The sequence below is a fragment of the Rhyacophila brunnea genome, unplaced genomic scaffold (genome assembly GCF_057557595.1).
Source record: "Rhyacophila brunnea isolate RB1 unplaced genomic scaffold, BYU_Rbru_1.0 scaffold_20, whole genome shotgun sequence".
NCBI lineage: Eukaryota > Metazoa > Arthropoda > Insecta > Trichoptera > Rhyacophilidae > Rhyacophila > Rhyacophila brunnea.
In genome coordinates, this window is record NW_028232860.1 from 388,123 (window position 1) to 415,633 (window position 27,511).

General features: G+C 38.0%; 1 protein-coding gene across 1 annotated transcript; it reads right to left on the reverse strand.

Moving 5' to 3' along the window:
• Positions 1 to 527: 527 nt before the first annotated feature.
• Positions 528 to 27,511, reverse strand: Syt14 (Synaptotagmin 14). Its single transcript, XM_085948429.1, has 10 exons — positions 27,332 to 27,511; positions 20,430 to 20,606; positions 15,381 to 15,454; positions 14,360 to 14,590; positions 13,505 to 13,666; positions 12,520 to 12,628; positions 3,014 to 3,171; positions 2,182 to 2,322; positions 1,564 to 1,728; positions 528 to 850 (listed from the first exon to the last, which is right to left on the reverse strand). Exons 1-10 carry the CDS (start codon positions 27,363 to 27,365, stop codon positions 653 to 655), a joined length of 1,449 nt encoding a protein of 482 aa, XP_085804555.1. The 5' UTR covers positions 27,366 to 27,511; the 3' UTR covers positions 528 to 652.

The window sequence follows — 27,511 nt, forward strand, 5'->3', positions numbered from 1 at the left end:
ACCGTTCAAATTTGAACCTCATACATATTATTGTAATATAATACCGTTCAAATAGTTTATTTCATCAATAGTTTGTGTAATTAAAGGAACATTTTATAATATCTGTTATTTCATCGCTAGAAACGTTCATAATCAAATGTTAATTATATTATATTGGGTCGCCTTATATTTGGATCGTAATTCATAATTCTTTAATGCGTAGCGTCAACATTGCCATGCGTTATTAAATAGACATTCATCTGAAAGTAGCAAAAATTTTATAATACGTAGTAAATTTCACACAATCTTTCCGCAATGGTTATGAGCGTCGTCATAACAATTAGCCGTCGTGGGTAATTAATTATAAACCCCGCAAATCGAAACATTACCGTCGAGTTTCCGAAAGCTTCACCGAGAATAGGAGTAAAGCGTATGGGGTGAATTAATTGAATTTCACAATATCGATCATCCTGCCGCTGATTTCTATGAATCTTTTTGATGCCCGAGTCCCGACGAGTCCGCTGCCGCTGAGAGACAGAGAAAGGACAAGCGGCTCCGAGGAGCGCATACTCTCAAGCGTCCGGATAGAAATAGCTAAAGTTTACGAAAGGCTTTTCGTACAATAAAAAGCAGCTGTAACCCAAACGAAGGTTACACCCGTTTGTTACGTGAATCAGGAGTCTATGAGAACGTGCCACCGTTGAATCTGCTCGCCTTTGGTTTCTCGCATGTCCCTCCAGTGGGCGGCCTCCTCCCGCCCTGACGAGTTGAGTCCCAGCGAGAACCACCCTACCATTTCGTTCTTCTTTACGCTTCTGCGCCACCACACCGACACCATCAGGGTCACCTCGCTCAATTGGAAGAGTGCCACCTTCGATAAGTCAAGAAAATATTAACGGTTGAACATGAAATTTAAAATAATTCAAACACCAGTGATAATAATATTTCACAACTCAAATAAGTGAAAACATGTGAGCCAATGTTATTTTTGTTTTATTTAGTGAACTTACTAAATTGTGATTTAATCTTATTTTCTCATATTAGAGATTATTCAGTGCTGTCAATTTATTATCGCCAAAAAATATATTTAAATCAGAATTTCAACTTTCAAAATACAAATATTTTAAAACCCTTTTAACGTACACATCAATAATCCACCAAACCAATTACAGATGAAAATTTTGGAGTTAAATCCAATTAAATATTGAAGAATGTATTGAGGAATATACTCAATAATTTTATCGATGCTTACCAAAAAACTTTGCAAATTTGGTAACACATAATATACATTTACGAACAAGCATTTTCTACCATGAGTCTTAGATAAAATAAATTTTCTTCTCTACTAACCGATGAACATCTGCATGCTTCAATTTGAATTTCAATGAAATTAAAATTTTGTAATGCCTAAATTCTATTTTGATTTCAATTCATTATGTTTGTTTATTGTCAATAATATTTTTCATTTCGTTTTGTTTATATAAATCATGTTTGTTTCACATATTGTTAAATGTAATTTAAAAATCCCTCTATTGGCTTGAATGGAGCTCTTAAATTTGCGAGGGTCGCCGATTTTTTATGTACCTGGAACATAAAGAGTTCCTTGTAGAGTGGATTAGGTTGACCCCTGCGAGTTGTCGTCTTAGACCTCGCCATCTCTTTACCCAGGCTGCTCACCATACAAAGTTTTACATATGTGTCCGGCGCTTTGTTTATCGACAGCTTACGAAAATGGCTGCCTTTGATCACCTGAAAGAAAATATGATTTCATACTTTACTAGCTGTAACTGAATTACTGCATTACGAACATTATATTCTAAGAAAGACTGACTAGATATCATTGTATTTTCAAGGATAGTGTTTATTAAGTCTATTTTCACGCCAACTTTACTCATTTACTTTACTCACAGAGCAGATTATAGCCATAGGCCTAGATTTTGGAGCTGAATTTTGTTTATGACTTAATGAAGTCAGGCCATAAAATGTTACCAATATCGAATTCGCATTTTCATTACGTGACAAACTTTAATACAATATAAGAGCGTAACTATTATAGAAAATAACAAATTCTTTAATAGGTGTTTAAGTTTATCCCATATTTCTCCCCACTCAAGATTTAAACCTTGTTACTACCGTATCCGGAAGGTAATGCACTTCCCATTATTTCTGTGTTCCCTGATGGTCATAATAAATAACTGTTACCTCAACGGCTAAGCGTCCAGTTGTCCCATTATATGCCAGGCCCAGGAGCATCTCTGCAACGCCACCGTGCTGCATGCTCGAACACGAACTAACACTGTCTGATCTCCCGAGGCTAGCAAGATCACAAGTTGAACCACTCATCTATAAGTAAATCGAAGAATCATTGTTATGATCCATCCAAGAATCTACAAAAAATATTAAGATTTTTTTGCTGGCATGTGCCTCATATAAGATTGCATAAAGTCTCCCTATAAAATTGGTGGGTAACTAATCCCACCATCATTTTTTATGTTGCCATGTCACCACCAAGGAAAATGTCTTTCATACACACTTTAATTTAATTTTTTAAAATATTGAAATCAAATAAATGTGATGGCAGTTTTAATAAACTGCAAACTGACTACATTTTTCTCTGGGGGCTCAGGGGGGCCCGGCGTGGTGGGTTGACCAAGTAGGTGAGATAAACACAAATCACAAATTTTAAAAAAGTCGCCTGCGGTCCTTCAAGAATATAATTATTTTAAAATATGTTGTTGCGTTATGCAATTTTTGATTATTGTATTGTATCGACAACTCCATAATTAAAGTGGATGTATTAAAAAATCCAAAAAAACGCTAAAAAGAATAGGTACCCTTCATTTTCCCTCAAACATCACACTGCTTTAACCTTAGCGATAGATAGGGGGGCCTGTCAAAGATCCTGGGCTAGGGGCCCGCTTCAGGATGTGGGGGCCATGTATTCACTACATATCATTTTTTAGCAACGAGTCTTCATCACCGAAGCAAACAGATAAAACTTAATTTTACTTTATGAAATAGTTAATATTGTAACCTGCATGTTTGCTCTCGGTTGTAAAGTCAACCACAAGGAGTTTTCCAGTTCAAGTCGTAGTGTAGAGAACTGAACTGCCACTTCACCGATCAGCCGCTGTCGACGCATTCTTTCGCACCCATATACCCGAAAGCGGACTCCCATACTGTTTACTTCCTCTGTCAAAGAAATACAATAGTGCAATACGTTAATAATTAAATTCTTTGTCTTTTCAAAATCAACACAAATAAAATAAACATTTTGTGCAATAGCTCATGTCCTCGTCCAGATTAGAAGTATATCAATGCTTTGCTGTAGGTACCTGGCAAAGGGTGACTTTTGGAAAGAGGTAGGCTGTGGAGATCAAAGAAAAAGAGCACACTTGTCAGATATATTTACGGGAAATAAGACGACAATACGTTATTACTACTGATGAATAGGTACACACTAATGTCAACGTCACACTAAATCGATGAAATTTCAATGGGTCACTGACGATATATAATTGAGTGATGAATATAAATTATCTATTTTCCTATACCTACAAGTAACATACGCCTAAAAATATATCATCGGTAAATATAGCGGTATCAACAGCTCAAAATGACAAACTAAATAAAAAAATTAATAATATATTATATATGTTGATACACCCCTGTTACAGGCGGGCTTCTCCCGGTGTAAAATAATCATTTAGTAGCTCAAGTCGAAACGTAACCCTGACCTCTAGAAACGGCTTCATAAAACATCTAATCTGATTCCTTGCTCAACCACGTAAGTATTTTTTTATTTATAAGTAAGGGCCTTCGTCCGGTGTGTGAAAATCACATATTGGGCGGAGGTGTAATTAAGATAAATTTAATTTAATTTAAAATGTATAAATGATCATGTATGAAAGAGATAATTTTAAGACTAAATATAAGTATTTAAATATAATAAATTTTGCCGCGCTTGCCGGCAACGTAAAAATCTCTGCGCGCCTGCGCCGAGGTGGTCCTCGTGATTCGTCAAATCAAAATCAGGCGATAAAATTTGGCCAATCACGAGAGTCCTTTTTGTTGGACGGCGTAGGTACGCGAGATTTGAAGAAAGAAAAGAAAAGGCGGTAAGCGTCCCCTTTCCGATAGGTACGGACCTGACGACTACAACTGTAAAAATCCCAAATATAATTTGTAAAACTAAAAATTAAGAAAATATAAGAAGACCACGTTACGAGCACGAAAGACCGAGTTTTATTTACACTCCAACCGTTTGAAAATTTCTTTTTTTTTGTGAATCCGGGGTTCGATGGACATACGAGCTAGCCGCTGGAACCCCGGGGATCTCAATGGCGCCCAAGCAACATGAGGCGTGAAGAATCGCATTAATTCTTCCGAACCCGCGAACGCTAAATAAAAGTTTGAGATCACATACTGTGTATTAAATGTTAACGAGATCCAGGAGCCGGAACAACCAAGAAATGGCTAACGAAAAAGCGGATTCCGACGTGACCCTCATCGAAGAAGAAGTGCTGTCTCCAACATCAAACCGGGAGAGCCCTCCTCTGGTGTTCGAAATGAGGCCGCACGAGGACGTGAATTTGCCGACTGTAGCGTCATCAACAGCCCTGAAGCCTACGTCAGAAGCAGTGCCGGTCATACCACAATTGTATCAACCTTGGGGCTTGAAGCCGGAGCTTGAAGTCTTCTACACGGGACACCCACTATATCAGGTGTCAGATTTTATCAAAGGGTGTGAGACGTACTTCGCCGCAGCTAAGAGCCCGCCCGAAAGTTGGACAGGACTCGCACTAAATAGATTAAGAGATGAGGCAAAAATATGGGGGAAGACGATATCTTCGAATACCTGCTGGCAGTCATTTATTCACCTGCTGCGCCAGCAATTCGAATCGTCCCTCAAACGTCGCCAACAACGGACGGAACTGCAAAACTTGGTACAACGACCGGATGAAGATGTCTTCGGGTTTCTGTTGAATAAGAAGGATCTGGCGACCATATTGCTACCATATATCCCCGGGAAAGAACTTGGCGAGTTATTTTTCGACCTGCTTAGTGAAAGGGATCAACTGCGAGTGGGCCAAGCAGGCTGGTCCAACCTGGACGAACTACTGGTGGTGGCTCAACGCCTTATACCAACTACGATTAGACCTCCCGTAGCGATAGCCACGCAACGATCGGGACGAAAAGAATGCGGCTGCCTATGCGACTGTAATCAAAATTTAGAACAGTCGAGCGCACGCCCGAAACCACGTCAACAAATATTTAAGGCTGAGACACGCCCTGAACCGCCTCCGCAACCGCGGGAATCGACAAATAATAATCAGGCCAGAACCCCAAACGGAGCCTTTCTGGCTCGAGGAGGCCAACAACGCAGAGGTGCCTTCCATGGCGGAAACCGTACGCCACTTTATGACGCAAACGGCGTTCGCAAGTGTCAGTACTGCGAGTTCGGTTACCACCAGAACCATACATGCCCGAACTACCCTGCATGGAGACGCAACCAAGAATGGAGTCCACTGGAAACGGAGCAGGGACATTGATGGGGCGCCGCAGAACCGAGAAGTCGACTTGGGCTCTCGAGGAGACCTCGTGATCCTGCGGATGCCACCTACAATGGCATACGAAAAAATGAAGAAAATAGTGACAAGTGCTTTAATCGGGACCCTCTTAAAGTGCCCGTTAAATCTAGTGATAAGTTTATAGATAGTGACTTTCTTATAAAGCCTATTGTTGCTAGTGTTAAGTTAGATAATAATTGTAAAAATGTGTCGTCAAGCAACACCGATTTTCATTCAGGACAATTTTTCGAAGTAAACTTTCCGGTTAACCATAAAACGAGAGTATTTCGCTCTAAAAATAAAGTTGATGGCATAGGATTTAATAGTACGCCGTACGATAGCGGAGCAATTAATTTGAATCCTGGCCTTAACGATATTCCGCAAAGAGAGAATGAAAATCAGCTGGTGTTGCTCGTCGAAGATACAAACTGTACTAGGATTAAAAAGGTAAGAAAGATGACGGATGAACAAAGAATGCGTGACGCGCCAACATTAACCGTAAACTCAACATTCGAATCTGTAAATGTTGACAAAAACAACATCGGTAAATTACGAATAAATAATTTGACTTTGAAAAACACTGAAAATATTGATAATAAATTTAATCTTAAATATGCCGCCACTGGCCCTTTTAATTGTATGCGAATCGAATCTGATACATATAAAGATGTATTTGCAAAAACTACGTCGGCTCAAGACGATATTAGGTGTATAAACGTTTCAAACGCAACGAATAATATTATCGGGAATAAATCGATACAAAACTCGCACGGGAGTTCTAAAAATAAAGTAGTGAGCACGAAAACGTTCAGCGAAACCATGACCTACCGCAGATTGCCTAGGTCAGGATCAGCTAGCAAACTCGCGTCGCCGCAAACGTCAGACGATGCTCGCGAGAAACTAAATAAACGAATGTCTTCATCCAATCGAGGGGGAATAAATATTCTAGCTGTAATAAATAAGATAAATAATAAGAAACGTAAAATAAGTAATAATAAAAATGTTAGTTATAAGGAAAGTCTTGATAAGAAATTTAATAATAATGAAATTGGCAGTACCGGGTCAACTTACATTATGGCGTGCGAAAACGTACTACCAAAGAAGATCGCTATTGCCAATAGTTTTAGTGACGCCTTAGTGAATAATAATAATGTTGTAGCTGATAAATTAGATGTTTTAAATAAATGTTTACTGGATAAAAGTGTGAAATATGATTACGAAAATTTAGTGTTAAATAAAAAAGTGAACGGTAATAGTGTTCAATCACATACTGATAATAGTAATAATAGTGTAAATAATCTAAAATACGGGGTACAAGACGACGTAGCCTCTGCTGGGGTATGTGTGTCTGGGTATGGGGTCAGCTCATATAACGGAGGTGCGCCCCTTCTCAAACTGCCTTTGAGCATCCACGGAGTAACCGGACGTTACGAGGCCGTCGTCGATACTGGAGCCACGAGAACTCTCGTACGGAAGGCATTGGTATGCCCGCCATACAAAGTTAAGGGCGCTCCTCAAATGCTCGTTACCGCGAGTGGCGAAGCTTTGAGCACAAGCGGGGACGTTTTACTCAGCGGATATTTACGTGACAGCCCCGTGGAATTCGATGCTCTCGCCTTGAACAATTTGCAGGTAGATCTTCTCATCGGCATGGATTGGCTGGACAAACAAGAAGCGGTCATTGACATGAAGCGTCGCTGTGTACACTTTGGAAACCACATACGACAAACTGTTCACTGTCAAACGACGAGACCGCCATTGCCTAGCGAACAAATTACCTTGGCAGAACTGTCACCTGACATCCCTGAAAGGGCGCGCGTTGCTTTAACTAAAGTTATGACGGACTTTAGCGACCGGTTTGCCGAACACGGACCACCGAGTAGAACCACGGAATTTCGGATTCATTTAAAGGATACTACACCCTTCAGGTTGGGACCTTTTAGACAATCCGAAAATAAGCGAAGACAAATTCAAGAAAGCGTGCAGCAGATGCTTGCGGACGGTGTAATAGAGCCTAGCAACTCTCCGTACTGCTCTCCTGTACACTTAGTACCCAAACGCGATGGTACCACCCGGTTTTGTGTGGATTACCGAAAGCTTAACGCCCTCACTAAGGAGGAGGCTACTACCCTGCCTCTTATTTTAGAGACACTCAAGGACCTAGGCACTGCCACCATTTTTAGCAGCCTAGATTTGCGTAGCGGTTACTGGCAAGTAAAACTTGATAAAAATACTCGACCACTGACGGCTTTCGCTACGGCTGATGGTAGCTGCTATCACTTCAACGTTTTACCATTTGGTTTGCAAGGCGCCTGCGGCGCATTTCAGAGGCTCATGAGCCAAGAGGTGCTGGTCGGACTCATAAACAATATATGCTTAGTCTATTTGGACGACATTATTGTATATAGTCGGTCGTGGGAGGACCACGTGAACCATTTACGAATGGTATTTGAAAGACTACAATACCATGAACTGAGAGTGGCACCAAATAAGTGTCAAATTGGTCTCAGAGAGGTCGACTACCTTGGACACCGCATTACGGCTACTGGAAACGAGCCGCAGTTGCACCATCTGCGAGAGGTAGAAGCGGCCGCTCAACCAACAACCCGGAAAGATGTGCGTAGCTTCTTAGGTTTATGCAATTGGTTACGGGAGTATATACCTAGGTTTGCAGAAATAGCAATACCTCTGACGAAATTACTTCGAACCACTGTAAAATTTCACTGGACCAATGAAGCTACAAATGCTTTCAGACAAATAAAAGAAGCTATGAAACAACCTTTAAAGCTGGCCAGACCGGATTTCGAAAGGCCCTTCTGCTTACAAACCGATGCTTCAGGACATGGAATTGCGGCCGTGCTGTTTCAACGTAAACAAGACGGTGGACGCGATGTCATAGCCTATGCAAGTAGACGCGTGAATGAAGTTGAGAGTAGGTATCACAGTAATGAACTTGAAACCCTGGCGGCAGTCTTCGGTATTACAAAATACCGAGGTTACCTTGAGGATCGAAAGTTCACGCTGATTACCGATAACCGGGCACTCACGTGGCTAAATACAGCGAAAAATCAGAAGGGTAAATTGGCAAGGTGGGCGATGCTCTTGAGCGAGTTTCGTTTTGATACGGAACATTGCCCCGGTATTGAAAACCACCTGGCCGATCACCTTTCAAGGTTCCCTCAAGAACACGCGACCAACGCTAAGGATGCTGAGGAGATAAACAAGCGGATGGAAGCGCCCACGCGAAAACCTGAGCCCCATACCGCTATGTTACTAACAACGGTCACATTACGACAAAAGATTATGGATAAACAACGAACGGATACTACGATACAAGGATTAATACGGCGCATAAATTCGAATGTTGGACCGAGTAGAGAACCCGCCGGCTTGATTGTGAAAAACGGGTTGCTGGTACGGTTGAGTGGAAGTCAGACACCACAAATAGTAGTGCCGGCCTCATTAAGGAAGGAGGTGATGAAAGTTTTTCACGACGAAAATGGTCACCCAGGATCGTTGGAAACGGACTACGCTATCCGCGATGAGTTTGTGTGGCGCAGGCGTAGACGCGAAGTGGAAGCTTACGTACGGGCCTGTGGCATATGTGCCACCCGGAAGCGTGGTGCGTTGCAGCTTAGGGCAGCGGAAACTTCTCATATGGAAGCTAAGCGGCCATGGGAGATCCTGGCATTAGACCTGATGGGACCTTATACTACCACACGCTTAAAAAATAGATTCATTCTGGTAATCACCGACTTGTTTTCACGGTGGGTTGAAGCCTTTCCGTTGCGATCAGCGGTTGTATCACATATCATCCAGTTAGTTCGCGATCAGATCATCCTGCGTTATGGAAGTCCACGGGCGCTTTTAACGGATAACGGAACGCAATTTAGTCACCCGGCATGGCTCGCAGCCTTGGAAGAATGGGATTGTTTACAATGGACAACTGCCATCTACAATCCCAGACAGAATCCGACTGAACGCCGTAACCAGGAGATTAAGAAAGGGTTGCGTATTCGTTTAGCAGGCTTGGACCAAAGTACGTGGGATGCCCATCTCACAGACGTACTGGGTGATTTACGATGCCGGCGCAATGCAGCCACGGGATTCACCCCTGCTGAAGTACTTTGGGGAGCGAAAATGTGTAGGCCTGGATATTGGTCCAACCCGCTAAGGTCGAGAGAGAGTAATGGAGTTGAGCGGAACCGTGAAGGTATGAATGAGGCTGTCTTTGCAAATCAAGAAAGGTATTTCCAACGTCGAAGACAGGATCGTGTGGCTGAACCACCGGCTTACCAAGTTGGGGAATCGGTATACACGAAGGAATATCCCAAAACAAGACCAGGAGCAAGTGCGGGACTTGAACCTAGATGGACAGGACCTCATAAAATTATCTGGAAAGTTGGCAAAGTGACGTATTACGTAGCTCGGCGTGGCCGACCTTATAAATTTCATGTAGATCAAATCCGTAAACATTACCCTCCCGCTGAGACGGAAGCGGAAGACGATATAGGAGATGACGAGGAAGATAATTTGGAAGCACTAAGGGGGTCTCCTCTCGAAGTGAGCGAATCTGAAGGCAGCGTAACCGGGCAACTTATGATACCAGAGCTTGATGGTGTGGAGAGTGCGCACTCTCCTTTCTCGTCGCAGGTTCATGAGGAGGCTAGGGACGTGACGCCTGAAAGAAGTCGTGGCACAACGGGAGGTACTCTCGAAGTGTTGCCATCCAAGAAGAGGAAGTGGAAGAGAATACTTGCGGCTAAAAACCATCCTACTACCGGTGGGAAAGCCATGCCGTCAACGAGCCTGGCCGTTGTACCGCTAAATGACGCTTTGCCCACAGCGGTAGGAATGAATGCAAGCACAGTATCTACCCATGAGGTGATGCTGCAGAGACCAGCAGACGAGTGGGAAACTTTCCATAGAAAGATATCCGCTGCTCGGGACGAGCCTGGCCCAGTAGTCACGCTACTATCTCGCCCTCGTCGCGAAGGCAGACGACGTCCGGCTAGGTACGCTCCTATAGCGCCAGAAAGAAAATAGAAGTGCTTAGCGAAATAATAATTCCGAACGAGGGCTAAACGTCTACAAATGTAGCCTCTCGGAATACAAAAAACTGGACAGCCCAAGAGTCAAAGACTGCAGCTCCACGACCCCTCCGCTGACTAATAAAAACGAATAAAATAACAAGAAAACCTAATTAAAACAAAGTAACACAAAATAAATGTACTACACTGAAATTAAATCAAACTCTGACCTATTCAAAAGTATCGCGAAAGCATTGCTTTGAGCTGAAAATAATAATCCAAAATTAATATAGAAAATAATAAAAATAGAGCTAAAGTATAGAGTTTCATGTTAGAATAGTTAGATTGTAGTTGAATTCTTTTATAAACTGTTTATCATGCTATGTACTTAACGGATGAACAAGGAATTGGATGGGTGGCCGATGAGATCAGGGCGTACCTTTCGACTTTAATCCAGATGGGGCGAATTGATACACCCCTGTTACAGGCGGGCTTCTCCCGGTGTAAAATAATCATTTAGTAGCTCAAGTCGAAACGTAACCCTGACCTCTAGAAACGGCTTCATAAAACATCTAATCTGATTCCTTGCTCAACCACGTAAGTATTTTTTTATTTATAAGTAAGGGCCTTCGTCCGGTGTGTGAAAATCACATATTGGGCGGAGGTGTAATTAAGATAAATTTAATTTAATTTAAAATGTATAAATGATCATGTATGAAAGAGATAATTTTAAGACTAAATATAAGTATTTAAATATAATAAATTTTGCCGCGCTTGCCGGCAACGTAAAAATCCCTGCGCGCCTGCGCCGAGGTGGTCCTCGTGATTCGTCAAATCAAAATCAGGCGATAAAATTTGGCCAATCACGAGAGTCCTTTTTGTTGGACGGCGTAGGTACGCGAGATTTGAAGAAAGAAAAGAAAAGGCGGTAAGCGTCCCCTTTCCGATAGGTACGGACCTGACGACTACAACTGTAAAAATCCCAAATATAATTTGTAAAACTAAAAATTAAGAAAATATAAGAAGACCACGTTACGAGCACGAAAGACCGAGTTTTATTTACACTCCAACCGTTTGAAAATTTCTTTTTTTTTGTGAATCCGGGGTTCGATGGACATACGAGCTAGCCGCTGGAACCCCGGGGATCTCAATGTTAGTCTACGACTGAATTAACTGATAATTAATAATCACGAGATAAAATTATTATATATTTTTAAAAATATGACGTGATTGAACCCATAGAATTTTTTTTTTCTAATAATCGCATTATTAAATATTATTTGAATAAAGCGGCAGTCATCGACACTAAATATATGCGGAGATAGCCTTTGCCTTATAAGCTTATAGATTTGTATGAACAAAACCAGACTACCCCGATGCCACGTGGCACACAGTTCATACAAGAAGCACGCCGAAATCATCTCGAGTGAATCGATATTTCAATACTCGCTAGAGGCGCTGCTTTGTCACTTAGTTTTTATTTATTCTAAATTCTGATGATAGATGGCTCTCATTTTTATTTTTTAAATATTAATTGATTATTCTGACGATATATTCAATTGGTTTCCGCACATTTTTTTATTTATTTAAATTTAAATACTTTCTCTCTATTTTTCTTAGAAGGTAGGATTCAAATAATCGCCTACTACGGAGCCTTCGTCACTGGTACCTATAATAATAATTATTAATGTACAAAACTTTGACGGAAACAAAATGATCAGTGAGTAGTAGGCGATGGCGTTCAATAATGGCAACTGATCAGTAATGTAAGTGTCATGTCATTATTCATTAATTACTTTTTGCTACAAAAATGCCCCTCCCAAATAAAACTCTCGCTACTTCAATAATAACTACGACATAGGAATGCTTCTGAGGTACCTATTCCAAATTGTGTGTATTAATATTGAATGTTCAAAGTTGCTTTGGATAACAACAGTTACCTGGATTAACTCGATGTAGAAGGAAACTCTCCATGAACTGCGGGTTCTCCCCGGAGCGAATTTTTGTTTTGTGCTTCTGCTTCTTGCTTGGCAGCATTATCAGTCGAATCTGTGGATTAGAATTAACGAAAAAATAAATTACTATTCCACATTTATTTTGTAATGCATTGCAGGGGAGAAGACTGCATGCTAGACTGAGGTAAACGATTATAACATGACACACTTCTTCTTTTGACCATGTCTGATCTTAATATGATCATATGGACCTCCACATAGTGGAGGTTTGTATTAACAGATTTTTTTGTTTTTACAAGAAATGGATATTAGCCACTTGCTCAACCTATTAGGTCCATTCTCTGACTCATACACAAACTGTCGTCCTATACTGTTGTGGGTTCCAGGTTCGAATCCTGGGTCTGGCAATAACTACCTCATTGTTATATTGTATCACTGTATCACTACACTTCTGTCAAACACGCAATCTACATCATCCTCAGACTTCAGTTCATCTCCTCCTCATCACACCATCACCACATCGTCAAAAATGAAATTGTATTATTTCAATCTTCTTTTAATCGTACCATCTAACACACATTTTTTTAAAACAGGTTATGTAAGACAGGAGGTTAAAGCAGGACGACAACCTTGGTAAGGGGCAAGTCCATACTATGACTCTAAACACAAATTGAAAAACAATATGTGCATTTGCCAGACCCAGGATTCGAACCTGGGATCTACGACATTATAAGCCGATGCGTATAATATTACAGCAGTGACACCCACGGTGCCAAAGGAAACCATGGTTACAGAGCCATAAATGTGATATGTAGATGATAACTGCTTGTCAAAGATTATTAGCGATATCGACATTTAAAAGTCCACAGATTCACCTTAAAAGCTGCCGGAATGACAAATTGAAATTCAATGAAGATGCATGGCAGTGATCAGTGTTAATTTCTAAATAAATTATTTTAAATCGTGTAACCTGCGTATGAGTCAATTGTCCAGTTTCTCGCTGCGGCATTTCCCGAGCTTGCAACACATGTATCGTCATCTTCCTCATTGGGGCGTCATAAAGAAAAGCAACTTCTAATGTTCCACAATTTCCTGGAGTCATGAGAGTTTCTTGGGAGAGCACCACAATGCACTGAAATCATAATACATTTTTGCAACACCGTTTTTTTAAAACTCTAACAGGCCATGAGGTTCAATGACAGTAGTTGTACTTGCAGTGAAACAATCACAGAAAAACACAAGCTTTGAGAAAAATCATGTGAGACTTCACCCTATCATTATGATGACCTGGCTTTTCTTATCAAGGAAATCAACATTTTATGGTCACATGTAATACTTAATTAAACATTTTTTTATTCAATGAATAAGTCACATGATTTAAGAACTGCGTAGTAAGCCAAGCCAGACAAAACACATTACAAAATGGACTTAATCAGTCCTTAGTGATAGATGTAATCACGAAGAGGCGTTATACGTGACTGTGTCTTGTATTATGGATGAAAATCCAAAAATATTGACATTCTACGCCATTGTGGAATAGCCACATAGCGTCGTGACTACAACATTGCTACAAGAATGATATATGCGTTGCATATCTGAGTCTGAAAAAAGGTATGGGGTGTAACTCTGACTTGAGGGGGATGGTGCAACTTTATAACTGGCCTATGCTCCCAAGCTGGAACACGACAGGGTAGGCCAATAGCGAGCCTTCATTTATCTCACTGTAGCACAGTAGACAGTCATAAGGCTCTATCGGGTGGCATTGTACACATTTAAAGTTGAAATACTAAAATAATAATATAAACAACATTGCAAGCAAACTTACATCCTGGTTGGTTACATCGCTCTCGGCACTGCTCTGATTGAGAGCCAGCTGGTGGTAAGCCTCTATCCTGGCGCTCTGCTCTGGTGACATTGTGTTGATGGAGTCAATCCTTGTCTCCCGAAGCGCCGACTCCGTAGAATTGTGCGTGCACGCCGATTCGGAGCGACTCACCGGGGGTGCGGGTACTTTCTCACCTCGCTCCACATCCGTGTAGTTCTTTGGGGAATTTGCCTGTTTTAAAAAGAAATATATCATTTACATTTGACCTAACTATTTTGATCATTCGCTTGTCATGTGTAAATAAGATGCAGCCGTGGAATTTCAATCCGAAAGTTTCAGACTAAGAAACACTATTCTTCTGGTCGAAAGAGGGTGATTACTGATTACTAATAACATAGATATTATGGAAGCCTATTTTTAATAACATTGAAAAATATTTTATATATAATATGTGTACTTTAATTTTCCCATAATCTTTGGATTTGGTACAGCAGTTGAATATTCCACAGCACCACATCACAATTACACAAAACTTAATGATTTTTTTCTAAATGAAATCATTATAGGTAGGTAGCTTGTTAATTGTGCTTTTTATTAATGTGTGATAACAATGATTAATCAGTCCCACGCAAAAGATAATAGTTAATATCAAACTCATTAATAATATAATAATTACGGCTGAATGAATTCAGAGCACATTCAAATAAGTAGTGCCCATGATTAGGGCTTTTCAGAAAAATATGCGAGACCCTGGACAACCAGTATTATTTCTTCTTCCTAGTGCTACAAACTTATCCGGGTCTTGATCTTCTCCAGCATCATTCTGTCTCCATCCAGGTCTGTCTAAATCCCCTAAATTCCCTCCAGCTTAGAACCCCCAAGGGGTTTAAATCCAATTTAAAACTATCCCTTCATCTTCGATGAGCCTTTGTTTACATTCTGACTTCCTGAATGTGCAATGACAAAACTCAAATATGGCTGTCATTGACTCCGGCTAATGCTGATGAATGATTATACACACCTGTAGTGAAAACAAAAGTCTCTCATCGTCAGATTCCTCAATTGATCCAGGATTATCAAATGAGAATGCACGTTCTGAAATTGAAAAAAATATAAATTATTAAACTAATTAAGTGATAGGTGTCAATATAGGAACTATATTAAATCAATTCTCTCCAGTAATCCATTCAGCACATTAATAAAATAGTCAACAGACTAGCTATATTATAGGTACCATCGTATATCGTCTGGTGTTCGTATTTAGAACTAAGCTCATCACAGTGATACCAGATGAAAGTCTCCCACAGGAGACTACCTCAAAGGGCGGACCGAACCATCAACTTTCCCAGAACACCACAGCCTACGTCCACTCTTCGCGGTTCTCGGCCGAGCGGAGCCCGCCTCGAAATCAAAAATCCAAATTCGTCAGAATCCCGCCAAAACAGACGCGGCCTACCGATAGCGCCGCCACCGGTCAATTTGTCGGTAAAACAGGGTTCGCGACCGAGAGCGGGATGAAGCCGAATCTGACGGTTGAACACGCGCGAAAAAAGTTCTTCTTCAACTTCTTCGATTGGCCGCCGAACAGCGAGCATCGTCTCTGCTCGCCTCGGACGCGAAGCCAAGAGATATCTCCCGCCAAAAAGGACCACATCGGCAGCACGCCAAGCCGCAAGCCCCGACCCTATCTCCCATCGGACAGCGAGCATCGCCTCGGATGCGAAGCCCCAGCAGCCAAGCCCGCGTCTGCAGCCCGCCAAATCGCGAATACGATAAAAAATAAACCAGCCACAACACAACATACCCCGTGCGTTTCTGTCTCCCACCCCCGCTTTGACCTTGACGTTATCACGGCCTGCTATCTCTGCTTCACACGCGGAAGGCCGATGATAACAGTATAAAAAGTATTGAATGATATGTCAAATGTTAACATGTGGTGCTCTCACTCAGTGGACACTGGACTGGTGGATGTTTATTTTAAACTGGAAATGTTTTCAAAAATAATACATTTCATGTTACACAAGTATTCAGGTTGAAGGTTGAAGACAGTATTCACCAACCGTGTGTATAATGGGATGGATTTGGCCCAAATTGACCTATGCAGGTACACATTTAATCAAAAAAGTATTGAAGGAATCCTATTGTCAAAATAAATATTGAACAGCTCGGAGGGTGATACAAATGTAATAAGCACAACATGACATGGTGCCAGAGATTATTGTGTATGATCTCACAAATTTCTGTGACATATCTACCAGAATCTGAAAGGAAAAATGTTGGTTGGCCACTCGAAAAATTAAAAAAAAGAGTCTCACATCTGACTCTGAAGCACTGGCGTAGATAGAAATATTAGTCCTTATGAATAAATCCTGGTTAATTATCTTTAACGTCAATGGCTTTTTCTTCCAAGATTTTCATTCCGATCCAATCGACTTTTCTGTCCATTTTTTCTGCCCAAAATCAATGTCGAGAGCTATTTTTTTAGCTTTTCTTCCAAAAACAAAAATCAGATTTTCATCTAATTTATTTTTAATGTAGTTTTTTTTGGGGCATGGTCTAAAAAGATCGTGGCTAGGCGATGCGCGGATTGCGGGTTGCGGGTGCAAATGACGCATGCCGAACGAAATATAATTTGTCATATAAATCCAACATGCGTCCATTTAATTTTCTGTTTATTGTTCTATTAGTAACAATAATAATATATTCATTGACATGTTTTCTTTTTAAAGTAAATGGGTAACGTTTTTAGTCATCTTTACACGATTTAAGAATTAATACCCCTGTCGCCATCACGAAACAAATTGACGTATTCACACCTCGACGTTCGGTCTCCGAGTGCCAGCGAGTCCAAAATTTCGTCGCGCCTATAGTTGAAAATTATTTGCCGTTTCACTGAAGTATCGCCTTAATGAGGTAGGTAGTTGGAAAAAAAGATCGGACCGAGATTTAGGGACCCGTGTCTAGTATGAACCCAATGCTTTGTACGCCACTGCTCTGAACGGAAAAGTTCCAATTTGGTCGCTCATAAAAACTATAAAAATGTAACAAATCTGACTGCCCGGGACCCAGAATATAGGTACCTAATAACTAAACCTATAATTTGTCGTGTCATTCGTAATAACCAAATAAACAATCCTAATCCCTACGAATGCCTGGTCAGAGATTGTCTCCATTTATTTTTATTTTTTGCATAATATAGGATCTAGGTATTATATAAGTAGGTACTTATGTATGTTATTACATATTATTATATAGAAGTTATTATATATGTTATACCTATATTATATAGATTTTTTAAAAATCGTAAAAATCTTTCTCTGTTCATTATCCCACGATTTCAATCCATGAGATCCTCAAAAGATTTAAATGTCATTCTTTTTGCAGAGAGCTTCTTGAGTAAACAAAAAAAAATCGAATTATCGAGGAATAATTAATTCGGGACACGCGGGAAAACCTTTTCCACAAATCTCATGACTTCCCCGCGAATGTAAAGTAAATATTATGGTAATAATAAACAAGATGAATGCAGTGACGTAGCAAGGGGCGGGCGCGGGGAACAGCTGGGCGGGGGGGAGGGCGTAGAAGAGGTGTTTCGTTGACCATGCAGAAACAAAAGTTAATTTTCCTATGTTGAGAGTTACCGAAAATTATCATTTTACAATAGGGACATTACTTACTTAGAATCACTGGTGTGTGCACATTTTAACTTATTAACAGAAGTGTCACTGTACGCATTATGACAAGGCTTCTCAAATTTGAGGTGCAGACAACTACGTGGTCGAAAAGTTTAAGAAAAATTCGCATACAACCTCAAATTTGTTTATTAAAAAATAGTTGTGAACAATGTTCCCTGTAAGATGTACACGTGTGCGCGCGTACACCTGCCAAAATGTGTCCGCACACATGTTTTCATCCCGCGCACAGTCCTCACAAAAAAATATTGTAAAAGAGCATCATATTATGCTCCGCAGCAAATATGCAAGAATAATTATATATAGTGGATTGAATGGAGGTTGTATCTTTTAAAAAATTCAAAAATTACTTAAAAAATTATCGTTGTTAGTGTTATTATTACATAAAATAACTGAAATTAATAAATACCTTAAAAATATAAGTTTTAATGAAAAATTGCATGTGCGTGTTTGTGGGGGGGGGGGGGGGGGTAACTTTTTCGCACCGGGTGACACCAACCCTAGTTGTTAATGGGACGTTCTACAGAATTGGCCTTGATAATTGAAAATATGATTTTTTAACATGTGGTCCATAATATCTGGTCTACTAGTTAATATAAAAAGGTCGTGTCAAAGTTGTTTGTGTCAATAAATTTGCTCTATGACTCGATCCGACTCATATTTCATCAGGGCTGTCGAAGACATAAATCATATATATTTATAATTTTAAATTTTTATTTATAATATATGTTATTTAAGTTTTGTGCATCTAATGCCGGGTCCACACTGGCAACAAGTTAAATTGCTGGCAACCTCGTTAGATTTTACGATAATTATGATGATTATCGTAAAATTTAATGAGGTTGCCAGCAACTTGTTGCCAGTGTGGAAATGGCTTAATATCCACTGTGGTTCACGTAGTGGCATGGACCTGGGGTTAACTAATTCAGGAAGTCAACACCCATGATAGAATTTTTTCCAGTTTTGGTTGCATTATATTCCAAAACTCTTCTGTAAAAATCGTTTCCGATTTTATAAATGGAAATTTCTCGGTGTACATAGTAAACAAACCTACGAATAAGAAAAGACAAGAAGGAACATACTGATTCATCGCAGTAAAATCTGGCAATCAAATTCGCCATTTTGAAAAGCGACGATTTTGCGTAAACAAATATCATGTGGTCTGTACGTGTGCGGCAAACTTCGAATGTGTTTGTAATTTTGTGTATTTTATGTTTGTGTATCACGCATTGTCGGCCATATTTGCCGGCCTTTCTGACTGCCGTGATTTGTACACATCTGCCTTCCTGTCTTTTTTTATTCGTAGAAACAAACAGTATTTTTTATTAGTTATATGAAGTTGGTCTTGAATCTGTAATAAAATAATACACAATTAAAAGATTTTGAAATAGAAAAAAACACATTTCCAAGCTTTCAGCCCGTGCTCACTCATGAATGTCATTCGTCATTTAGATAAGTATATACACATTTTGATGTTATCTTGCAAAGTGCGAATGTAATGTTTTCAAATAATTGATATGGATTAATTATACCATTGTATTATTTTCTCGAAATCATAAACATACTATAATAGTATTTGAGTATCAAACTATGTTCAATTTGAATTGGGTTATAATAATAATATACCCGTATATATATCAATAGTATGTTTGCTACAAAATCCACCCAAGTTATCAGTACGTACTTGCACAGGTTTGATTAAAAACTATGATGAAATTAACATTTTAAAAATATTAATTCATAATATTATTTTGACAGCCCTGTTTTCTGATCGGCGTAAAAATAATAATAATGTTCAGCGGCAGACAATATCAATAATAATAATAATGTTTCTTGAAATAAAATCTCCGATGATTAGTGATTTTTGCGAAAAGATCGATTTAAATTAACGTACTTACGACGCCGAGGTCCTTTTTATACTAAATTATATTTGAATGTCGGCTCTTCAGCCCCCCCTTAAGCCACTGCTCATATGCGTTGATGATCCGCATACACAATAGAAAAATTAGAGGGAACGTTGGTTGTGAATAATTATGTTTATGGATTATTTGGCACTGCTGTTTGTTCAATTTCACTGCTTTCTTTATTTGTAATCTAGTGTATTCCGGAGAGTACTATGATTTTTTCAATGACGAATAAATTTAATATCGGGGATCCTTGATTTATTTTCAGTTTTAGGAGGCTGTCAATTTTCTAAAACACTAATTAACAATTATTATTAGTTATTTGTACTTTTTAAATCTGTTAATGGTAATCGAACACAGGTGAGCTTAATATTTATAGTCAGTAGGTATAGGTACACGTGTGCATAGATATCTTATTGGGCGCCAACACACAGCTACGCCCTGAGAATGTGTAATAATTCAATGTTTATTTACCTATTCCTCTCGGTCGACTGGTAGGAAGGACGTTCGCGGTATGAAGAACTTCGTCGCACACATCTTTGGGAATGGGGCTAGGGCTAGCAAAGAAATGCCTTCTGTTTATGAAGAGTAAGATGATGATGAGAAGTGTTCCGAACGCCGCTATTGCGCTGATGTAGGCTGTGGCTTCCACTGGAAATTAAACCATTTTATATAGATAGGTATAGCAAGACACATCAGTAAAATGTAAAATGAAAAATCGCTGGGTTCCGAGCAGAACGAAACCCAGTGACGTCCCGTGGGGGTAGGCAGATTGAGCGTCGCTTGGGGGCGGCAGTTACTTGAAGGGCGGTAAATCGAGGAGAATCATTAGGTATATTATATAGAAATAGGTAAGTACCTAATAACGAAAATATCCTTCGATTAAAAAAATCAGCTCACTGGTTGGAAACAAAATGTATTAAGAATTAACATACAAGGTTTAACAGGACTGTATTTTTTTGTCGGTTTCGCGATGTCTAGTTTACTTCTGTTGTCCTTGGACGTCACGTCCTTGATGACCAGCAATGACACGTGCAGATTTGCGAATTATATTTGAATTATAGGTAGGTACATAACAGGTAGGACCAGTGACGTCCCATGGGGGTAGGCAGATTGAGCGTCGCTTGGGGGCGGCAGTTACTCGAAGGGCGGCAAATTGAGATTTGGTATACCTACCTCTAGAAATAGCTATAAATATTTTGTTTACATGTTGTACCTACCTACAATAATAGCTTTGTAAAAATGGTGTGAAAATAACAAATCTGTGTATTGCTAAATGGTACAAACCAAATGTGTCAGAAATATCAACCAAAAACGACATCAGACTTTGATGATTTGGGCAAGTGTCTAGCTTAATTATATTTATTCGCTTTTTATATCTAATTTTGCATGCTTTATTTGTGTATATTTTGTTAGTAATGTATCAATGCAACACATTTTTTAGATACTTGAGTCATGAAAGGGTGATAAAAAATACTGTATAAAAAATGAGGCGGCTTTTTGGCGCTGCCTAGGGGCGGCATTTTGCCTAGGGACGTCACTGGGTAGGACAGTACGTATTATTGCGAAGATAACAAAAAAGAGCACGTGTAAACACGTCGTATTATTGTGCAAATTGAAAGACCTTATTGAAAGACCTTATTGGACCTTATGTATAGGTTTTTATTTATTACAACATATTTTATTTTTATTACAATTTAATAATTTTGTCAGAATAAGTAGTTAATGCCTACTAAGTAGCCATTAATATTTCTTTTTAATTTTTAGATCTACCTACTCGCAAGAGTTGAAAAAAATAAAAGAATCAAAAAAATCTGGTGCCGGGACCGACACAGTGTTACGTTCCGTCTATAAAATGGTGTTATTTGTTGGATTATATCCTGCGAAACATGGATGCAGAAGTCACGGAATGTCAAAGCAATATGGTATGTACACATCAATAATAATTGCTACTATAGGTAGAATATTACTAATGAATCGATCGAATGTTTAAAAATATTTTCGGCGCCTTCACCAAATTCCTACACACCAACATTTCGTCTCGTGTTAATTTATTGACATCTTTATTATTTTTCGTCGGAAGGCCATAAAATTTATTCTCAAATGAAGCTAGAATAATATTATGTTTAAACAAAAAATATTGATTTATTTGCAAATATGGTCTGCAGAACTACAGTGACAAGTTCTTAGCAATTTTATGTAACCTTACTTCGTAATTTGGGTATCACGGGGTTAGGTTGATCACTATATTTTTTGTATAATACTAATATTATCAATTAAACACATATTTTTTATGAGCTTGTCAATAAAATACTATAAAAATACCTAGTTTTTAAATTAAAAATTATAAAATTTATTTATTTTTCACTTAGTAGAAAAACTATTAAATTGACTAATCGATATAATAATTTTAGAATATACAGCTGTGGATAATATTATTGCTGTATTAATAAGTTGACATCAAAAGAATTCATAAAAAAACGAAAATAGTGAGATTTTCATAAAAAATCGAAATAAAAATAAATATTTTTTTTCATTGATTTTTTTTGTCAGCATCAAACATAATAGTAATTAGCATAATTTTCATCATTAGAATTTCAATATGTTTTATATTGTATTAAATTTATTTTATTTTTTTCACTTTATTCAACTCAATATTTATTCTCCATTTTTATATCTCAATAATACTTTTGCTAATGACATTTGAAATTTCATTGTTATCTTTGTCAATACTGAATATCCTTAACAGCAAGATTGTTGTCAAAGATGACACTTCGGACACTTTTCAGTTACTAATTCACTAAATCACTGTGTAAACAGTTATTATCGCGATATATTAAAATACACACTATTGGTGCAAGTAAATCCATATTGGTACGTGTACTGGCGCTATTATTTCAAGTAAAACATCTAATAATTAAAAACTAAACTAAAGTACCTAAAATGTATTAATTGAACTGGCGTTTGCGTGGTAGAAGATATTCAATTATAATGGTGTTGTAACAAACTTTTTTTTTATTGGTTCTAAGATTATTGAGTTATAAACCCATCCTCAGAACAATCAACACAATGCCGGGTCCACACTGGCAACATGTAGCGCGACAACCTTGTTAAATTTTACGATAATTATCATACTTATCGTAAAATTTAACGAGATTGTCGCGCGACATGTTGCCAATGTAGACCCGGCATAATATAATAACAGTGTTGCCAACTAAAATTTTCAAAATTCAGTGGATTTTTTGATTTTTTCTTCAAAATATCGGTAGATTGACAAAAATGTATGAAATTCAACGATTGTGTTTTGTAAAAGCGTGCAAATTGGCATAATCTCACAAGTGTCTTTTAAAAAATCATGTAAAAAGTGACTTTTATTCATCACGAAGATCATAATTTCTTCTTTTCCTGACCAAAATTTCAGTTGATCTATTGAAATTTCAGTAGACATGGCAACACTGTATAATAGATTGATCGCTAAAAAGTTTAAAAACTTAAAAAAATATTATGTAGTAACCGTACGGTCGTCAAAAAAGTATTGATACTTCTTTCGATAGCGATCAGGAATAAATAAATAGGAATTATTCCTCGCGTATAGTACAAATAAGACAAGACAAGTATCATTTTGACCGACACATGCGAGGATCGATACTTTCGTTCGACATGACATCCCTAGCTACGCGTAAGCTCATTAAAAAAAAAATTATCTAGGTACCTACATTATGTACTGACAAAACTTTCGCCTCCGTAATAAATACATACCTATGTGTGTAAACAGGGAACTCAGAAATAATGAGAACTGAAATACATAAGGGGTAAGGCGATAGCAGGTAACCGACTCGAGTAAGGAAGATCCGGGTTAAGCTTACACACGTGTCAAGAATACGTTTTACGTCGAATACTGAAAACTGCGCTCGGTTTATGCATTTACGCTAATTTAATGTTGGTGCGTTACACACACTATTGCACGTACATAATGCGTGCTTCATTTTCGTAGGACACTCACACATTCAAAACCCTTGCATCAAGATGCGTCGTATTGAATTATAGCATATCGGTATTCTATTTATTATCAGTTCTGTGTGTGTAAACAACTCATTGCGCGGGGTTTTGAGCAATGAAGTTCCGCCATTTGTTCGAGACATATTTTCGTTTGACAGACATACAATGAATAAAACAAAATGTTATAAATCTTTCGAAATGTGGACATATTTATGTGAACGGAAGCTAAATATTTTTTCGATTTTCATTTGTTTAATTAATGTTCAAAGATTATTTTTTTGAGAAAAACCATGTCTAACGGTACAACAAACGGTCAAATAGGTACCTAGGTATCAAAAGTTTGCATCGAAATAAGTTATCTAAAATACAACTAAATCAAACTGTTCGGTAGGTAGATACACCAACTAAGAAAGAAGATAAACAATAGTAATAAAGAAAACATGATAACATAATTTTGAGCATAATGCCCATTTAAAATATAAATTTGAACTTAAATGTATTTAATTATCTGTATTAAATGGTTTTTTTCGCCTGCGGTACGTTCCTTTTGTATTATATACACGCTGTGTCCCGCCAATTTATAAAGTATTGTTTTTCTGTTTGAAATTATTATTGTGCTTATTACAAAAGGCAGGATATATTATCCGTATGTCGGGTATTCCCATTGTAAGGTATTCACCCTAGAGTTGCCGCCTTGACTCCTCTCCAAAAATAACCGTAATATGGACCTCCACTGTGAGAACGTGTTAACGACAATTGGTCGTTAACCATTCGGTCAAAATCCTTGATCCAAATACACATAACAATATTATATAACATATGAATTTGAACAATGCAAACGGAAGACGAACCTGTGACTTGACCAAAAGCACGAACCCGGCGAGTCGATCAAATATGTGTAATAAACATTCATCGTAAAAAAAGTTTAATGTGTGATCGATCACAAAGCCAAGGACACGCGGGTTTTATTGAATGGGTTACAATCATTGCCCGTAAAATTCAATTAACTATAGCCACGAGTAGTAAACCACGCCAGTGGCGAAGGGTGGAGGTAGGCTGTATGTTCCGACATAAATAGTGTACATTAAACTTTGTTAGACATTCGTATTTGTTTTTATTGAACTAAGATTACAATTTAAAAATGGTGTTGGTCATTTTTTGAAAATCAATTAACCGTGCCTGAACCAAACCATAATAGTTTTGGTATATTTTGGGCGATCTGACAAAATTGTGCACACTTTTTCATTCATACATTTCGTTGAATTAGAAAAACATACTATTACATATATTGTTGCTGGTTATTTTTTTTAGTGTGACATCTACCTCTTTGGAAACATAAGAATATATTCTTGACGTTGGAGAGAAAACGGTTTATGTTTATAAAATGAACTGACAGTAACGTTTTTCTTTGTAATAGGTATATTGTTATCATAAGGGTAGATAAGTTCCTAACGACTTTAAGTTTCGTGTCGAATTTAACATTTTACGTACCTACTTACCAATGTTCCCTCTAAGTGCTCGTCCGCAGTCATTTGGCGGGCGCGGCGCGGCGGCGTCTTGCGAAACTCAAACGTATAACCGTATGTATTATGCCCCAAAAAACACACTGTCTACGAACATTTTACACACGGTTATACGTTTGAGTTTCGCAAGACGCCGCCGCGCGACCACTACGTTCTTGCACTAAGGTGTGCGCGTATGCGCGCGCACACCTACCAAGATGTGTCCGCACACATGTTTTCATCTCCCGCACAGTCCTCATACAAAAAAAGAAAGTTTCCTTTATCAGATTTTAATTTTGCTCGAATGCATGAAAACATCACATGCACAATTCTTAGACTCATAAAATGTCAATAAGGATAGGGTGTGATATTTTAAATGCGATCATTAAGAAGAAATCGTGCGATAAATTTAAATTGGAATGGCTCTCTGAAATCGTCGAAACAGAAATGCCATCTTCAATGCATTCACAAAAAAGTTGGTGATGTACCTATATGTTTATTTGGAAACAGACGATTGTGTCAAATTCATCATATGCTCCGCAGCAAATATTCAAGGAGAATTCACGTCTGAAAAAAAGTGGATTGAATGGAGGTTGTATATTTTAAAAAGGCATTTAAGTCAAAAAGTACACCGGGATGCTCTTACTAAATTGAAACTTGAAAACAGGTGGATTTTTGAAAATAATGGCGGAAACACCCACAGAACGAAAGACTAGGATTGAGATCACTGATCGCAAAAAATCTGGTTGCGATCTAGTCAAAGTGTTAATTATTGATAATATAGATACGATTGGCTATAAAAATAAATGCTTCTATGCTTTCTGTTCCCGACTGCTCAGGTGCGTTCATGATCCGCACACACAATAGAAAAATTAGAGGGAACGTTGCTACCTACGCATCTGTCTCATATTTTACCACGTTACCACGTTTTTATTAGCTCGTATTCTTGTTTGTCCAGTACAGATTTTTTCTTGTGTGTCCAGTACATTTTTTTTCTTGTTTGTCCAAGATTTGTATTGGACGATTGAAGATTTTTAACTAACTTCCCGACTAGCTAGACATTTGAAACTTTTAGAATATATTAGAACACGACGACAATGCATTATTTTAATACTTTTAGCCATTTTTAAGCAGAATTGAATTCATTTTTAGTGAGTTCTGTTTTGTGTGGTAAGTTATTATTGTTGGTTGCTAAGGGGGTCCTAGCAACTAAATTATTAATATATACGTGCGTTACTATGGAAATCAATATGAAATGTCAAAAAGACATTTCAGTATTCTTTATTTATTCAGTATTTCTATAAAGTACAAAAAAAGTTTTTATTAATACATAGAATTGTCAAGTTTATATGATTCAACAGAAAATTTAAAAACGTGGTAAGTAAGTATATAAAAAGTTCTTTTTATGTTTTAATTATTATATTATTATCTACGTTAAAATATTTTTTCATTGCCTGCTTTGGTCGAATAAAAAAAAGCTACCATAGTGTTAATTTTCTTTTGAATCTCTGTTTTTATCAGAGTTGTATTTTATATTGTAGTCGTACCTATTTATTCCTAAAATATTAAATGCATATCTACTTAGTAATTATTGTTTTCCATAAAAGCGTAGTCGTTCCAAAAAGTCTCTATTTTATTTTAAATGCATACAATATATTATAAAAAGTGGAATATGAAGTCCAGTGATTAAATAAAATGCACAACATTAAGCATTGTTTGATAAATTTAATATAGTACCTACTTAGATATTAAAAAATAACATACAATCTATTGCGAAGGTATAATTAAAATTAATTTACAAAAAAAAGAAAAGAAGGTCAGAATTTTTCGTGGAAATGTAATGAATAAGCAATACTTAATTATGGATGAACTCACCTTTTGTGGAATTTTCTATGTTCGTTGTCACCATGGTTGCTCCTTACTGTACCTTAGCACAATGCAAAAAAAATAACAAATATTTTCAAAAGCAACACGACACTGCAATTAAAAAAAAAACTTAAATCAGATGTTCAATCGAGACTGACACAAATAAAAAAGTGCTTTATGCGAGGTGGG

What these genes read in the sequence shown, in the direction of transcription:
- Syt14 (XM_085948429.1), bottom strand. Translation starts at nt 27,365, where the DNA reads ATGGTGACAACGAACATAGAAAATTCCACAAAAG. An exon ending in CAGTCGACCGAGAGGAATAG is followed by an intron (nt 15,455 to 20,429) that starts GTAAATAAACAT and finishes TTTCAATTTCAG; the next exon opens with AACGTGCATTCTCATTTGAT. An exon ending in GACAATTGACTCATACGCAG is followed by an intron (nt 12,629 to 13,504) that starts GTTACACGATTT and finishes TCTAATCCACAG; the next exon opens with ATTCGACTGATAATGCTGCC.